This window comes from Lactuca saligna, chromosome 8 (genome assembly GCF_052625555.1).
Source record: "Lactuca saligna cultivar CGN05327 chromosome 8, ASM5262555v1, whole genome shotgun sequence".
Lineage (NCBI taxonomy): Eukaryota > Viridiplantae > Streptophyta > Magnoliopsida > Asterales > Asteraceae > Lactuca > Lactuca saligna.
Window position 1 is genome coordinate 171874261 of NC_136424.1, and position 17906 is coordinate 171892166.

At 34.4% G+C, this 17906-nt stretch overlaps 2 protein-coding genes across 2 annotated transcripts; both read right to left on the reverse strand.

Annotated features, from left to right (window-relative positions):
* Nucleotides 1-10589: 10589 nt before the first annotated feature.
* LOC145008281 (SKP1-like protein 1A) lies at nt 10590-11603 on the reverse strand. Its single transcript, XM_078966906.1, has 2 exons — nt 11079-11603; nt 10590-10958 (listed from the first exon to the last, which is right to left on the reverse strand). Exons 1-2 carry the CDS (start codon nt 11481-11483, stop codon nt 10779-10781), a joined length of 585 nt encoding a protein of 194 aa, XP_078823032.1. The 5' UTR covers nt 11484-11603; the 3' UTR covers nt 10590-10778.
* A 4649-nt stretch (nt 11604-16252) lies between these two features.
* Nucleotides 16253-17631, reverse strand: LOC145009051 (SKP1-like protein 1B). The gene is made up of 2 exons (XM_078967712.1): nt 17230-17631; nt 16253-16597 (listed from the first exon to the last, which is right to left on the reverse strand). Exons 1-2 carry the CDS (start codon nt 17521-17523, stop codon nt 16424-16426), a joined length of 468 nt encoding a protein of 155 aa, XP_078823838.1. The 5' UTR covers nt 17524-17631; the 3' UTR covers nt 16253-16423.
* Between the last annotated feature and the right edge of the window lie 275 nt (nt 17632-17906).

Here is a 17906-nt window from a genome sequence, read left to right on the forward strand (position 1 = left end):
CCACATAGTTTCCTTTAGGACATTTATTGCTGAGGAACCCCCTTAGCAGTAGTGTCCATCCCGATGATGATCCTTAGGATAGGTCCCTTATAAGAGGTGTTTAGGGACGTAATGTGAGGATAACGAGAACGGATAATCGGGTTATTATTGATTGATGGAATTAATAAACTTATTTATTGTGGGTTGAAAACCCTATGTGCTCACCAGGCTCCCAAGCCTGACCCACTAAGTTTTATGTATTACATGTAGTGGCGCTTGAGCATAGATATGATGTTTGGACGAGGGTTACGGATATAGGCCTGTAGATCTGAAATAATGTAGTAAGGCTTATATTGTATTGTTTATACTTATGTACTGTATCGAGCATGACATCCCAAGTTTTTTAATGAAATACATTTCTAAGGAAATGCTTTTGATAAATCTTTATCATATTATTGTTTTAGGACAAATTCCGCAACCCTTTTATTAAAAGATAACTCTGATTTTGAAATAAAGTATAAACAAAACCGGTATTTTCTGGCCGTGATTTTGGGGATGTCAAAACTTTCAAGAACTAATCAAGAATAAAAACCTGTTGTTTATCACTAGCACACGACTTGAGGTTTATTGTCTATCGTGTTAACATATTCTTGTTTCTATGCCCATTCCAGTTAAAGTTGACTGTGCATTCGAGTTCTATGAGTTCTTAGTTGTTTGCATAACTACTTGGAAGCAATGTTAGGCCCTTGTGCTGCCAGGTGGCAAGAAGTTAATATTGAACAAGTTCAGTCCATATGAGTTTGGATTTGTCACTAACATCCTCTTGTGGTTTTGACAAATTCACATCGATAGGTACACACACAACATAAAAATCTAAGTGTCATTAGGTTTCTCTTCGATTCATGAAGATGATGATGAGGAAACGCTTTCACTATGTAGATTTTAAGTAGATGGCAATTGTGATATTTGCATTTTCAAAGTCGTTAGTGGACCGTGTATGGTTAACCGACACACTAACATGGACTTGTGAGAAATAGCAAAGGTCTAAACAATTGAGACTATGATTACGACATCCCTTTTCATAGTTCTAAAAAATTGTTTAGACACACATGTGATCTATCTAAGAAAAGGTGTATGATTTTGATAAAGTTTTATCAAAGCGTCTCGTATCAGAAATCTGAACTTTGGTAAGAAAGTCAATAAAGTATTGATTTCTAGAAGTCCACCTGATTTCTGCACACATGTCAAAGCTAGTGGGAGCATAAGTGTTATGGGAGCATAATCAATTATAACAAGTGTTGCAAGTTAGCAATGTTAATTATAGAAAACAAATGTTTCAATTGGGAAAAGTTGTTTTGTTATAATTAAGGGAGAGGAAATTATACTCCATTTCAATTCTAAAAGCTTAGATTGAGATTTTAATCATCTTTAGTCAAGGATATATATATATATATATATATATATATATATATATATATATATATATATATATGAATTTTATGTTAGAATGGTTCAACATAAGGAAATTATATATATATATATATATATATATATATATATATATATATATATATATATATATATGTTCGATTATGATTACGGCATCCCTTTTCATAGTCAAATTATGAAAACATGGAAAATAAAAAATATTGTAGCAAAAGATTGGTCGAGGATCATGTCTTTATGTCAGACATCAAGAATCGTGTCCCATATGCTTCGGGTATAGGATCGATTACATGTGTTATAATATTCATCTATTCTAAATTTTCCAAATGTCTAGGGCATTTTGAAGGGAAAAGGTCTAGAATTGGATGTGACTAAAATGATTAAGCAATTATCGAGGACAATCTGAGGTTTACTAAAGACTGGTTTCTCATGGACAATTGGAAGTATGGTGTAAATTTTTGGAAAGGACCATATTGACATATTCTGAAAGGAGGCAACTCTTGTTTAGAAGTGATAGTCAAAATGGGAATGTGGAAATGGTTCTATAGGAGGAAGTTATTCATTAAATCTGTGTAAGATTAGAAAACTTAATGCAAGAAGGATGTTCAAAGGAATGTACTTTGAATTTGAGACTTCGTTTCCATGGAATTGATCTCCATTGGAATACTCTGTAATGTCTGTTGACAAGTCTTTGTGACTTTGTGCATAGTCATTACAAGAGCATCAATGCATATAAGTTTAGAATCTAACAAATTTCAGTAATTGGCAAAGAATATTATATTCTTACATTTGCGGTAAGGATTTGGGATTGTGAAATGAGCATCATTGGAATCATGTTAAATTGGTCTTTTTCACAAAGGATCATAGACAAACATAATATGTATACTTGGAGTATGGCATAACTATTGTTTGGACAAACATAGTACGCATGCTTGGAGCATGGCATGACTATTGTTTCAGATTCATGTATAAAGTTAATTATTCGAAACATTATACAATGAATAATGATAATGAATAGGGTGTTTTATTTACTCTCAATGATGATTGGGGCCATATAGGATTAGTATTAATCTTGTTTTTCACTTTGCATGTTTTGACTTCTCGAATAACTAGGTTATTCAAACGCTCCACAGTCAATTATACTATGGAAAATGCCATGAATTGGGCTTGTAGATGTCTAAAGTGTTTAGACATAGAAAAAGTTGCTGCAACATTCATGAGTGCTCCTGGAATGAGATTTGAGTATTGGATTAAACCCACGCTCATTTGAATCACTTCATGGATTTTATCACGAGTGATCATGAGACGATAATATCTTATATTCTTCAAACCTAGAGATATGATTTGTTGACTATGAGTTGGTTATACATTGATTGTACGAAAACGCATCAGTAACTTGATGTTATAAAAAGTGCCTTTGTGTATGATTCAACAAGTAGTTAGTGCAAGCAAATGAGTCGATGTTTATCCATTCCTTTTACCCTTGGAGGGATAAAAGAGATATCTTTGGGCCCCTCGATGATTTAGTGATGACGAACGTAAGTGCTCGGTCGGGCCTGAACTGATTTGATTTGTTTAATTAATCAGTCGTCATAAATCGGAAATCAGGAAACAACAAATAGACAAAGAGAATGATTATAATACATGTCTCAGTCCATATGATATCTAGAATGGAGGAATATATGATCCCTTATCTTATGGACACGTCATTGACTAGGTCAGAGTTCGACAACGGCTTTTAAGAGCTACGATTGCTAGTCGGGATTTTGGAGTCGTACTTGAAATAATAGTTTTAGACTTATCCAAGTAGGAGACTATTGGATTAAACGTCCAAGCCCATAACTATTATTGGTATGTACTTGACCCGAGAGTAGCATAGTCCATTTGAGTTGCATAACACCAGGACAATTTGTTAGGATGGACTCTTGAGAGAAGGTTATATATGATTTGTTAATATATTATAAGTTATAATATATTAATATGAAATCATATGTTTTAATTAGTATTGATCAAGAATTAAAAGAGACTATAAAATCTATGGGGACTAATTATGGTAATTAGTTATATTTATATGTTTTGGGCTTATGATCCATATTGGACCAAGTTTATGTATGGATACATAAAGAGTTGCGCCACATGAACCATGGATCATAAAACCTATGGGTATGGATTTGGATTATACCCATGACCCTTGAAATCCAAACATATAAATACATGCATCATGACCTAAAAATGCCACCCATACACACTTGACATGTTCTTGGAGTTCATGGTGGTTTTTGGTGCATGGAGTTTCTCTCTCAAGAGTCACATTTGTTCTAGGTGAGTTGTGATTCCATTTGAGGTGCAACACTTGGGGCACTAAGTTCTTAAAGGCCAAAGTCTTTCTAGCAATACCAAATACATCAAGACTTCAAGCCACATAAAAGGTATGTTGCTCTAACTAGTATCTTGTATTGTTTATATCAAATTGCATGCTAGTTATAGGATTAATGCCTTGGAAACACCTTTGCATGTATAATTAGTGAAAACATAGATCCAAGGTATTTAGGGTTGTATTTTCACCATAGGATGTTGTAGTATACAAAACCCATCATTAACTCCCCTGGCTAACACCGATCAATTATTACAGCTTTAGGGCTAAAATAAAATAAAATATAAAATACATCTCGAGGATTTTAAGATTAATTATTTGTTTATTTTAAATGGAATATTAAAGTTAGAAGAAAATCCCCAGAGCGCCGAAAAGCCCCGAGAAGTAGAGCTTTCAGCTCAAAAGTTCTGCCCGCGTAGAGCCCGATTTCTTGCTAAACCACCTGTAAGTTAAGTTATGCTTACCGTACTTTGAGTATAACTTTTTTAAGTTCATTATCGTTATTATGAACCTATAAACAGGATTTATCAGTGATTCCAAGTCGTTATACTAATTGATCTACTTAAGGAGATGATGTCTAGGCTGGATTTAGTGAGGTGTTTAAAGTGAGATTTCCAAACAGTATATTTCGTATACCAAACGGACCCTACCTCTGATATGATCCCACCTGATTGTTCCTTGGTTGATAGATCTTGAAATAGACTTTGAGTTAATGATGAATCTCGACCAATAATTAGTCACAATAAATATTAGACTAAAACTTAGTAAATACTAGGTTACGTCAACGGAAAAGACAATTGCTAGAAGCGAAGCGCTGTCCGAATTTCGAATTGTCACTTTAACAGGTGAGTGCATAGTCCCTTTCATGTACATAATTTTAATACAAGTATTACTAAAAGTATTAAATATATCATATATGTTGAAAGTTTATATGTGATTTATATGCTTATTATCTGAAAATATGTGTTATATATATATTTGATGATATATGTTATGCAAACCAGACATGGTTCTATATGTGTTAAGATGTATTTACATGATGATAATAATAATAGAAGTATTATAAATGAGAAGATAACTGTATTTTAATACTTAATCCTCTGTATAAAATATTACACTAAATTAGGATAGTGTTTCCGAAACAAAGTTGGTATTGAAAGTTGATTATAAGCATTGTTGGCTTTCCCAGTGATAAAATAAGACTTAAAAGGGATGCTTAGTTCAATTAAGTTTGGATATTGGATAACATCTTATTAAGGGTACATGTGTGATCAGAATAGAGAGTAGAAACTCTGTTCTAGGAGATTGATGATCGAGGGAGTATGTACTACGTACAAAAGTACGTTCTACATACCAAGTCTTTTCAAAGCTCTGTATTTCAGGTGTTTCTTATGTCGGGGTATTATTATGTGAGGTACGAGTCTTACTCATACCAGGGTACTATAATGTGCCAGAAGTACTATCTTGTACAAATTCATTTTGACACTATTATGTGTCAGAGTACGGGAGCATACATGAGTACTTTATTAGTATTTCCCCATACTTTTTCTTTTGATGAGCTTTGTGTGTCAGCGTTTCCTTTCACGAAGTAATTGAGGGAACTTTGTAGACTGCATAATAGAGTGTGTCAGTAATAGACCACACTTTATTAGTATTTCCCTAATAAACCATAGTTTATTAGTATTTCCCCATACTTTTTATTTTGATGAGCTTTGTATCGAGCATAGAGAAGTGTGTTATGTTAAGCATAGTTCTACACCGAGCGTAGGTATGTGCTACACCGAGCATAGGGTCGAGCCGTTGACTTTTTGATTAGTTTGACTTTTGGTTAATTGTGTTGGGATTTAGTCTTGGAAGCGCAAATGGTCTTTTGCCCAAAGTAGGATTAATTGTGAAACAAGTCTCTTTGTGAGTTAGTTATTATCTTAATTGCTACTTAGGGTTTATTATGTGTATGTTTAGTGTGAGGAGACTCGGTATCATTAACTTGAGTGCATGGATTATATGGTCTTCAGATTGATGTGAGTTTCTCACGATGCCATGTATCCCATTGTAAATCCTTTGTATGGTAGGATATAGGTATTGTTAGAGTACAATAATGCTAGTGGCTAGGATAACTCCTTTGTTATGTATGTGCAGTTTAGGACATTTGGTGTCTTGGTATGCTAAACTGGTAGGGTTTTGCTTGTTGATCGTATGGTATAGTTGATCTTCCTAAAACCTAATACTTTTGTACGAATCTAAAAGAAACACGAAATAATAACCCAAGTATTTGACAAATAATAACTAATATTATTTATCGGGGTTTTCACACAGAATAAGGATCTCACAAAGAGAACGATTACAATTTAAGAACTCACTAAGAACCCTCAAATCTATCTCTACGGAAACTCTAACTTTCAAAATATACTACAAATCATCCACTCTCAACTAATGAGAGAGGCTAGTATAAATACTAGTCTAAACCTAGGAGATAAAACTTCTGTAGATGCACCAAATGTTCGTTTAAATCAAATTCGTCATTTGATGGGATTGAATCTTCTAAGATAAATCTAGATCTAGTATTTAAGGAATGGATCAGATCAGATCTTCAGAATGCTTCTTCACAAAGTAAATAAGATCAGCTCCAGATTTGGGTAGCAACACTAGCACATCAGAGCATCAACATCAACATCAAGGAGATCAGCTTCAGCGTCAGCGTCAAGAAGTCACACGTTGACCACCTTCAACTTCATCTCAAGCAACTTCAACTTCAGCAGTGTATAACCATCAGCATGTGTCATCAGTGTATAACCATCAGCTTCAACAGAGATAACTCGAGAGAGAAAGGTTGTAGGGGTGAGGAGATCGAATGAGATACTAATTGTTATTTAATGGGGGAAAAAAGTATTTGCACACCATGCACATGGTCGGACCGGGTGACATGGCGATTCCCGAGTGGTCACACGTGTCACAATTTTGGGTGGGGTGTCAGATGTGGGTCGCACATCTTGTTTGTGCGCGTGAAAAATTCTATTTTATTTAAATATTAATATCTTCTTCATATCATCTCCTTTTTCGATGTACTCTATATCCACGCGTATCTATCGATGGGATCTACAACTTTCATTTAGACCTTGAGAGCTAATTTTGAATTAATTTTGAAAGTTATATCTTTAATAGACTTAGACTGTTAAATTCCATTAAAAATTCATAACTCTTTCGTCCGGATTCCGTTCTTTATTATCTTTATATTGACAGACTCTTATTACTGAGATCTTCAATTCTCATTTAGATTGTCTTTCCTAAAAATAGACCGATTTTAATTTCGGTTTATGTACTAACATTGTTACGCTGAAATATTAGAAAAATCATAACTTCGTCTTATGAAGTCTGATTTGAGCGTACTCTATATGCACGCTCTAGGTTTTATGACTATTATGACTTTTGTTTAGATTACTTAGGCAAAAAAGTATTTCATCAAAATTTCACTTTTTACTATACGTAGAGTCGCGTCGGTTTAATCGCGAAACTTCGAAGTAGCATAACTTCTTCATACGAATTTGGATTTTAGTGTTCTTTATATGTATGAAATCCTTGTCAAATATATAATAACTTTGGTTAAAATTATCTATCCTAAATATTCTTCTATCAAAAAGTCTTTTTTAACGCTTATAATATCTTAATTGACTATCATGAATATGTGGGTGTTACAGTTTTGACCAGAGGGATTACGGAGTTAAGGTCTATAGTTTGAGTTATGGATCATGGATCAAAGGAGAGGTTTTAGAATGATTTATTGAAATCATTTTGGTGCAATCTTGTATGGAACTAGAGGCGAAGCTATGTAGACACCAGATGGGTCCTAAGACCCACCTAAGTTTTAAATTTTATATAGTATTTATGTTATAAAAAATTTAAGACCTGCCTTGAAAAAAATTATGACCTCTCTTATATTATTGGACAAACCAAGGAGCAAATAAATAAAAAAATTTGTTAAGGAGCTATACTTCAATTTGTAAAGAAAATGAATAATATTATAAAAAATGATTCTACATCGTAGATAAAAAGAAAGAGACGTAGTCGTTTGATGTTATAAACATGAATGGTGAAAGGTTATAAGGAGACTTGAAAAACAACACTACTCCTACCTTGTTGGTTACAGGAAGTGGTTGTTGCAAGTGAGCTCTTTAAATTGGAAATAGATCCACATGTGCAAAGTAATTACGTTTTTGCAAAAAATCAATTTTAGGGATGAAGTAGGTCTTTCACTTGTTTTTATGGCGTTCAGCTGGTCAGTTGAACTAACATTTTTGCAAACCATCCGGTTTTTTATTGGTTCGACCCGACATGACCCCAACACATGTATAGTTTACTCTTTGTTTTTTTTCAGCTTCACTTAATTAGGAATCATATGTGTTTTTATTATGGATTCACCACTAATGGAACATCTAGTGTTGATGACCATAGGTGAGTTTCCTTCCTTATTAAGTGTATTTAAGATGTAGAGACTTTGTGTGTTATATGTGGATGAACCTTATTAAATAGGATTAGGTGTTGGATTGAAAGCCCTAATCCTATGGTTGAAATGTGGTTGAGGAATCTCTATTCTGTCTCATTCTTATAAAAATATAATTAATTCATAGAAGGTCGTATGAACCTAAATTAGTTCCCAACGTTCAGAAATTGAGTCTCATATATTTCGTTAGTTTTTACCTTAGTCTAGAAATGGCTTTATCTATGGTGAAAAGTACAATTTTCACTGACCGGTTCGAAATGGGTTGTTGTGATATGTTGTTTTCAAAAATTCATAGTAAATAGTAGAAAAATTGTATGAACACATGTAATATATTCATGGAATGGTAAAATGTTGAATTTGATATGGAATAATAGTACATAATCGACGGGTTTTAAGGGGGGCTAAAGTGGTCTTGAACAAACTGTTTTTTTGGGACAAATTCTAGAAAATAGACTAAATAACTAACTAATTATAAGAAGGGTCAAGGACTAGCTAATAATACCTTATAATGATATTATAAGAGTATAAGAGACCTGCGCTGGTCCTTGTTGGATTCTTAGAGTTGCTATGTGGAGTCTACTTTGCAGTTTGAGGTGAGTTTCTCACTACATGGTGTTGATGTTTGATGATATATGGTCCATTAGCATGGCCTAGACTGCTCTAGAGTTCCAGCCTGGCCTGGTGCGCTCCTGCCAACCCTACTTGGCGTTCCCTTGCCAGCCGTGCTAGGGACTCTCTTGCCGGCCCGGCCCGACGCTTCCTCGCCTGGCGCTCCCCTGCCAGCCTTTCCCGGTACGCGCCCGCCAGGCCCGCCCGACGCATCTGGGCGGCCTTGCCCAGATCTTTGCTAGTTGGGCCTGAATTGGGCTGGCCCAAGGCCTGACCTAATTCCCCTTGACCTAGTTGTCCCTTATAAATAGAATAGTGCCTCATCCATAAAAGAGGACCTTTCCCTTAGAACTTTCCCTTGGACCTTTCCAAGGATCTTTCCCTTGGACCTTTCCAAGGATCTGTCCCTTAGACCTTTCCCTAAGACTCTTACCCCATGGCCCAGCTGCCACACTATACTCCAGCTGGGTGGCTCAGCCGCCACCCGCCGCCGTCAACTACCATACACCACTACCAGCACCAAGATGGTTCTCTCCAGCTATGGAGGTCCAACTCAGATCTATCAGCTGGTCTAACTTGATCGTTGAAGTCCAATCCTAGGGCACAGACCCTGGGGCGGCTTTAACGCATCTCTCTGTTGTGACCTCGCAGATCCGTCTCCGGCGCAGAAGCACATCCTCAAAGCAGGTGGTCGGAGCCGATGTCGCATCATTTGGCGCCATTCGTGGGACTCGAACCCACGACCACGTTTGTCCTTGTAGGATGTATATGGGTAGTACTAGGCTCTTGTTTAGGTTGTGTTCTTAGACTTGCATGTTTGGTGTTGTATTAGTTGTATCCTTTCTGTGGGGGTAAAACATGTATGATGGATATATTGTATATGTGTTGGAATTCACTAAGCTTTGTGATTACCCTTTCCCTTAAAACCACCCTTACAAGATTATTCAAGTACTAAGGATGGCAAGACGTGGCGTTACAAACTGACATGGTTTGGTTGTGACGAAGATTCCATTTTACAATTTATTTATTTATTTTTTTTACATTCATGTTTTTGTTGGGTTTTGAGTTTTGAGTTTTGAATTGTGGAATTTGTTTTAAGACCACAAGCTATTGGAATTAATAGTGTTTTAAACTAGCAAATGATGTTTTTATAAGTTTAGAATTTATTGTAATTTTTGAGATATTACACTGATCAATAAAAACTCTCTCTAGTTATTATGTGGATGTAGCTCAATTTTTCTAGAAGTATCTTCTCTTTATCGGGACCTACTAGTAGTCCAAAAGAGACTAGTTCACATGAAGACGATCTTGGGATGGAAAAGGGCCGACAAGTTGCTGAAATCGAGGACCAAACCTAGATTGTCGTTCTAGACATTATAAGGACTTAACAGTCTAGGATCGATAGGATCGATTCAATACCATTACGGTCCTTAGGCAAAAAAATCAAAGGACAATTTGGACCCGCTTAAATGTGCACATCTAGTTAGACCCAACCATATTACAATCACGAGGTGATTTTGAGCCCTTCTCAAACCTAATCAAAACTCACATGTTCCGAATTGGAATATTTAATCGAAGACCTAAACATTCTAGTTGTACACCATTTTTTTTCTAGAGTCTCTTGAAGATCTAACAAGTGTATAGGAATATAATTGGTAGCCTAAAACAAAAAGGCTTATAAAGTGTTTGAACTTCTCATTCTATATCCATATGAGATGTTTTATTAGAGTATACATCCAATCTCAAAACCATATTTTCATGTTTTTATAAATACATAATACATGCTTTATATTTCGGATATTAGAATGTAAATTATTACACAACAATTCAATGCTAGAACGATTTTGAGTTGTGAAGTGTTTGCAAATATCTTTACCCAAATGCCCAACCATTTTCTCGAACACTGTCTTGTTTTGTGAAATGATCAACACATGACCCTTGTTTGATGTTAAACATTTCACGTATCTCTTCAACTTCCTTCCCTTTAATCATAATGGCTATTCTTCCACTAACAAGATCCAATAAACTTTTGATCTTTAACTCATTCGATGCCTACGATGAAAAACTTATCATTTTTGTCCAATTTACAGAATCCAAGAACAAATAAATATGGAATTATCGTTTTTCTGTAAGTAGATTAGGGGAAGATGTAGAAAGTAGAGTCAAACATACCAGAACAAGTTTGAAGAGCGTTTCGTAACGAACATCCACGAACTGTGTATCAAACGCTTTCATCTCCTCCACGGCGGTGAGATTATTTCCGGCACCGTCGTAATACACGTGTTTGTGGCAGTAGTCCAAGACCTTGGCCATGATCTCACCGGTTATATTAGGGAAAGACAATTCGATCTTACTGGAGAACCCTCCGTCGATGATCATTTGCTTAATCGCCTCCGATTGTAGCGCCACCTGTAATTTCACATCGAATTTCTCTCCATCGGAGCTCTTTAATATCACTGACGTCGCGGCAACGTGTTCTTCTGGACCGGTGGCGATAGGGCGGGAAGAAACCATAAACACAGAAATTGAGATCAAAATCAAGAGCATGGCTTCCAGATGATGGAAACTACGAGACATGTTTTATTGGGGAAGTGTCGAGAAACGATGAAGGAATAAACGATGGATAGCGTAAGAACTTATGTGTTCGGTTTTGACTTCTGTTCATCCAGACTTTGACTAAACAGTCGTACAAGTGTTCAGAGTCAAACAAAAGAAAATGGTGATATTTTGATTGTTTTATTGTTCATTAAATTCTTAGTTTGAAACTTTCTACTATTCGAATGCCAATATGTAGTTTGAAACTTTCATTTCTGGAATGCCTTACTTTTTAAGTTATATTATAAAGAAATGAAATGCATAGAGTGAATCACTTAATCCCTATCATGATCAAAATATGTGCGTTTTATACTTAGTTATTCACTAAAATTACCGTTTTAAAATTTATATATATTACATGAAACTTACTTTCTATGCAAAAAAACAACTAGCTAGTTACCTACCGGGTAAAACACATACATCTTTCATATGAGAGCTAGTGTTCCAGTCTTGATCGAATCTTGTGATTTCAATTACAAGTTGGGTTGGACATGAGGGAGTATGTAACATAATTTTATTTTTTTTACATTCTACACAAAAACAGGAAGTACACCATAAAATCGTGTGTTACATAATTCTAATGTGTGTTTTTGGCACCAAAGTGGATGGCCAATTGACCAGAAAAAAACTTAGATTCACTTTCCTAGTTATGAGTTGTTCTTATGGGGCTTAAAGGGGATAAAGTGAGCAGTTACACAGGGTTTAATTTTTTTGTTATATATTTTATTTAAAAATACAAAATTATAATAAAGATGAGAGCTCTTTTTTTCTTGTTCGTCCTGAATCTTTAAGAATATGTTATTTTTCAGGATCAACTATGGTTGTTCTTAACTGCCGTAGGTTTGAAACTACCAAAAGGAACTGTAGGTCTTAAGATATGAGGAATTTTGGTGAAGCCAAATCAAATTTTGGCCACCAAATGAAAAGTCATCGGAATAATAGGTTTATAATTACGGGATGACCCAAAGCATTATGAGCATAAAAAATCAAAATAGAAGAAAAAATTTCAAAAGCTAACCAACCTACTAGAAAATTCACAAGTGGGTATGACCCCCACAACACATAACTCATTTCATTTTATTTATGAGGCACATGATAGCCTACTCATTCAACATTTAAACCCTATTGAGTAACTTTTTTCTCCTTTTTAACCCTAACTCTTCTCTCCCTCTTTTTGGTTGTCATTTGAGCTCTTTATCTCTCAATCGACCTAGTTCCATTTTTTTTTCTTTTATTTTTTTCCCAATCTCAAACATAAAAGCATAATCGAAATAATCCCCTTTTAATCTTAATATCCTTTATTTAATAAAAACAGTGTTGTAAAAATTCCAACAAGGTCCTGATTAATCTTCGGTTAGTCTCTAAACGCTACCCGACATACTAGAAGATGTCTATCGATTAATCACTGTCTACACAATGAGCGAAGCAATAGAAAAAAATAAAGTTTTAACACTTTGAAGATGTTATATCTCACTAGAAATTATTTAGAAAGTAATTATTATTGTATTAATCATATTAACCTATTTGTTTTGATATTAGTGATATTTACGAACTTTTTTTTTTATCATATTAGTCATATTTAGTTTTTTTTTTTTAATTCAAAGAATTAACAATTTAGGATCTCCGATTAATCATTGTCTAGCCGATTAATCCCTTAACCTCAGTCCACCAACTAGCTAACATCAAGTTTTTTTAGAACCTTAATAAAAGTAATCAAATAACAAAACAAATGATGCATTGCATCTTGTGACCATGTATTTTGTTCTTCATTTGAATTTCTTTCAAGTTATAAAAAGAAAAAAAAAATGTGATTTCTAAAGTTTTTTTTTTTTGTCAAAACCTATACTCACAAAAAGAAAGCATGTTGTAGAAAATATGTTTAACACCTTTATTACAAAGATTAACATAACCTAGATTCCTAGAATCTCAATCGAATGAGTTAAGTAAGCTAGACTTGACAATGAGACGGATCTGAAGCGAATCGACCTTCATCCAAACCTTTTTTATAAATTTCAAAATCCGATCCAAACATGTTTCATAACCCTCAGGGATTTGAATAATCAAATTAATACCCTTATCCGTTAAATCAACAGATTTCCAAACTCACCCCATAACTCGTAAGTTTTTTTGAATAATCAAACTCGTTTTACTTAAATCTTAAAATAACATTTATTAAATAAAACAAATATTGATTTAGAAAAAGCAAATGTACCCTGGGACTTCCGATTAGAATTAAAATCATTATAGTAACTTCCGATTGATTTTTGACCATCAATTGCGTTATACAGAAAAACAATTGCAAACCTTCTTTTGATTAATAAATGACTTTAATGATTTATAAATAAAATTGATGATTGCTTAATATAATATAAATGAAAAGATATCATGATTATTGGTATAACACTAAAAGTCTAAAAGTAGAGTCCTCACAGTCCTATGTAGAAACAACTTGGTCTTTGACCTTTTCTCTTTGGACTTTCGATTAAATTTAAAAGCAAAGTTTAGGTTAATAAAATATAAATCTATAATTCTAAAATTTATACAAAACATTTATAAACGGAACGGATTGGTAATGATCCATACCCGGTCCTAATAAAAGGGTTAGCAGTATAAGTTATCAACGAGTAAACAAATAAAAAACTATACTTCAAACCCATATAATTTCATATAATTTTTACGGGTTTGGATTGGATAGGGATAAATACCTGCTCCATTCCATTGTGAGGCTTAAAGGAAACATATTGAAATGGGCCGAAGGTTATCCAAATATCATTCTAAAGCCTAAAAGCTTTCAGGTTAACTATATGTTTTAAACAATATTGCAAACAAGTTTTAAACGAAACCAATAAATAACATTCCAGTAAAAAACCATACCAGTTATTTTGAAAACTATATTAGACATTGTCTCATATATATATATATATATATATATATATATATATATATATATATATATATATATATATATATATATATATATATATATAGCAAAGATGAGGGATTTGTATATTACAAAGATGAGAGATGGAAGGAGTATGGGTTTTTGGTACTATAGCACAACAAAGTTTGGAGAATTTACACATTTAGTCATCCATGTATTTTTTTGTGCAGACAGAACTTAAAGTTGGTTTTTACCTGTTAAATAGGGGCTTGACCCCCAAACTAACAGGTTTCCAAGTTAACTCCACTTATTTGGAGTCCTACATGGCAAAATAGGTTTATATTAATGCCACATGTTGCATATGTGGTGTCCATATAGATTACCATTTACTTAAATAAACATTTAACTCGTTCTCTTTCTTTTACTCCCTCCGGTGAATCGAAGCTAGCATCCTCTTTTTCTTCTCTTCAATCGATCGCATGTCACATCTCCCTTCCTATCTTCAATCGGTTACATGAAATAAAATCACACCCATTCTCTTTCTTTTACTCCCTCCACTAAATCTTCAAGTCTCACTCCTTCGTGTTTTTTAATTTCACTCAAAGCAACAGATGAACAGGTGGTATTTGGTGGTTTGATTTGTGGTGAACAGGGGCTGATTTCCTTGGATGTTGCAGATGGGTATGGATTTTACCTCTTATCCCTCTTGATGTGTTCTTTTTGAATTACAGGTGTTGTATCGATGATGGAGGGTGAAGATGGTGATGATAAATATCATCTGTGGCATTGAGTGAAGGATTGTTGATGAACAAAGCCAGGAGTGTAAATATCGATGTTGGTCAAGGCGATGGGGGATGAAGGCGATGGCAATAACGCTCCTCCAATTTCATGAGAAATGATTTAAGATAGTTTCCGGGATTTCCCCAATCAGTTCATTTCTTGTATATGTTCAACAATTTCCGATGGGATTTCACAAAATAATGAATTTTAGGATGTCAACAACTTGAAGATGTATCAATGGAGAAAGTAAGAGCACCATAGATGCTCCCAGTCAGCTTATTCCCTCAATGCCCTCAAAATAGAATACTTTGTAGCCCTAACTGAAATACCCAGGTAGGAAGAAACCTTGTGAATGAGTTCCGACTTACATCCAAGCTCCGAAGATTCTAGCATGAGATATCAACGATCGAGACTTGTAGATTTAGAATCCATGTCTGCAGATCTATGTTTTCTGGTTTACCTAATGCACACCAATTTCTAGGGTTTTCGGATTCAAATGGTTTTTGGAATCGAAATTTTCAGGTTTGGAATCGATATTTGCATGTCCCATGTTCGATATTGTAAAAGTCAATCTTCTTGAAAATCTCCATTGATGCCGAAAATGTACCTTGTCTTTAAATTTTGTTGTGGATGGAGCCGGTGGATAGTGGTGGTGGTGGGAGATTATTTTTGTTCTTATTTTTAGCTTAGGATATGTGCCAAAAGAAGTATTTCACACGTGGATTAGTGAGAAAGTGTTTTTTTTGTTATTTTTTTAATTTCCAGGTCACCAAAAATAGCAAATATACCGGTTCATCAGGTTGCCTAGCTAAAAATGGTATAATTGAAACAACTTTTTTAAGTATAATGACTAATTGTGCAACAAAAAAACTTAAGTGACTAAATGTGTAAATTCATCAAACATTATTGTGCTATAGTGCCTAAAACCCAAAGAGTATCGATCCCACTTCTTCAAAAAGACAAATACTTTTGTCTTAATAGCATATGACTTGGTTTTGATCCAGAACATATCAAACACATTACAACTTATTTTGTCTTGTCCTACAAGAACAAAGGCTTTCTAGCTATCGAAAGAAAACAGAAGAAAATATTCAACCACCAACACAAAGACGATAATCATATCCAACATAACAAAAACATCCACCAAAGATTTGAAGACATTAACAATCTTTTTCCAAGGTTCATTTTCTAAGAAAAGCACGAAAACCCATTAACATTTTATAAGACTCTTTGATTATAAACAACTTAGGGGTTCTAGAATTTACTCAAATGCCCATGCATTCTCCCTGCGCACTTCCTCTTCCTCCTCTGGAGTGAAGTCATTTTTGATGTTGAAAGTCTTGCGAATCTCTTCTGGAGTCTTCCCCTTGATCATATCAGCAACCGTTTGACAAGTCAAATCCAATAAGCTCTTGATGTTCAGATAGTTTGCAGCCTGAAACACAAAAAAAATCATACAAATTGAAGTATGGAATCTCCATATCTTAAAGTAAAACACAGAAAAACTGAAAGTGGATAAGTGACATGAAAGGATCAGAATCAGATAATCATCTGTAACAAAACATGGTATAAGAGAAAATGTTTGAATGGGGTTCTGTGCCTTGAAGCTGTAAAGAAGTAACTTCAGTAGTGTATGTTGTTTGGTGAAAATGATTATTTAAAGAAGTAATAGATAAAATAAAGGCTTATAATTTAGTAATTTACTCTAACCATTTGATAATCAGGGGAGCATAAGCACATGTAAGATTATCCAAATACTTGAATTATATAATTGTGAATTGAATTAGCTATAATGATTTGTTTTCTGTTATGATGGTTCGTTTTCCCCATCTTTCATACATCTTCAATCTACATATCCTTGATCTATCATCGTTTAAACATGAATTAGGAAATTTGACCGACAAAATCGGTACGAAAATTTCAAGGAAATTGGCGAAACCCTAGATATCTTTCACAAAAGAATCAAGGAATTAAAACAAACTAATAAACACAGATAAATTTCAAGCGTGAACAAAGAAAAAAAAAACGTAAATTCAATTAAACGAAAAAGGGTAAAAGAGACCGAACCAATATCAGATCGAAGAGAGTCCCTTGATCCACTTTAACAAACTCGGAATCAAACGATTTCAGATCCTCTTCAGCTGTCTTATCATCGGTCTTCGGTGTCTCCACATGCTTCTTGCAGTACTCGATAACCTTCGATAGGATCTTGCTTGTGACGTTTGGTAGCGGGATGCTGGTGTCGGCGCAGTCGTCTTCGATCATATGTTTGATCGTTTGTGACTCCAACGCCACCGCTTCTTCGACCTCGAAGGTTTCTCCGTCGGAACTCTTCAAAACGATCATCTTCGTCGACGACATGGTGGTTTGATCGGCCGGAATTTAGGTTAAAAAAGTTTGGGGACGATGAAAACCCTTGAGAGAATGCAAAGTCAATTTTGCAAAAATTGAAGATATGGATGGGCGATGGGGTGCACTTCTTTCTTTTATACGGTTACAAGAGGTGATCAAAAGTTGTGAGATTTTTGCATATTGGACCCTTAGCTTTTTGCAAAATTTAATTCGTGTTTCTATAAAAAGTTAAGGGTTACTTTTTGCGAAATTTAATTCGTGTTTCTATAAAAAAGTTAGGGATAATGATTTGAAAGGGTAACAAACTTTTGACTTTTATCACATTTAATTACTAAACTTTTTTTCGTTATCTAGTTGTCATTGAACTATTGAAACTGTTCACATTTTACCCT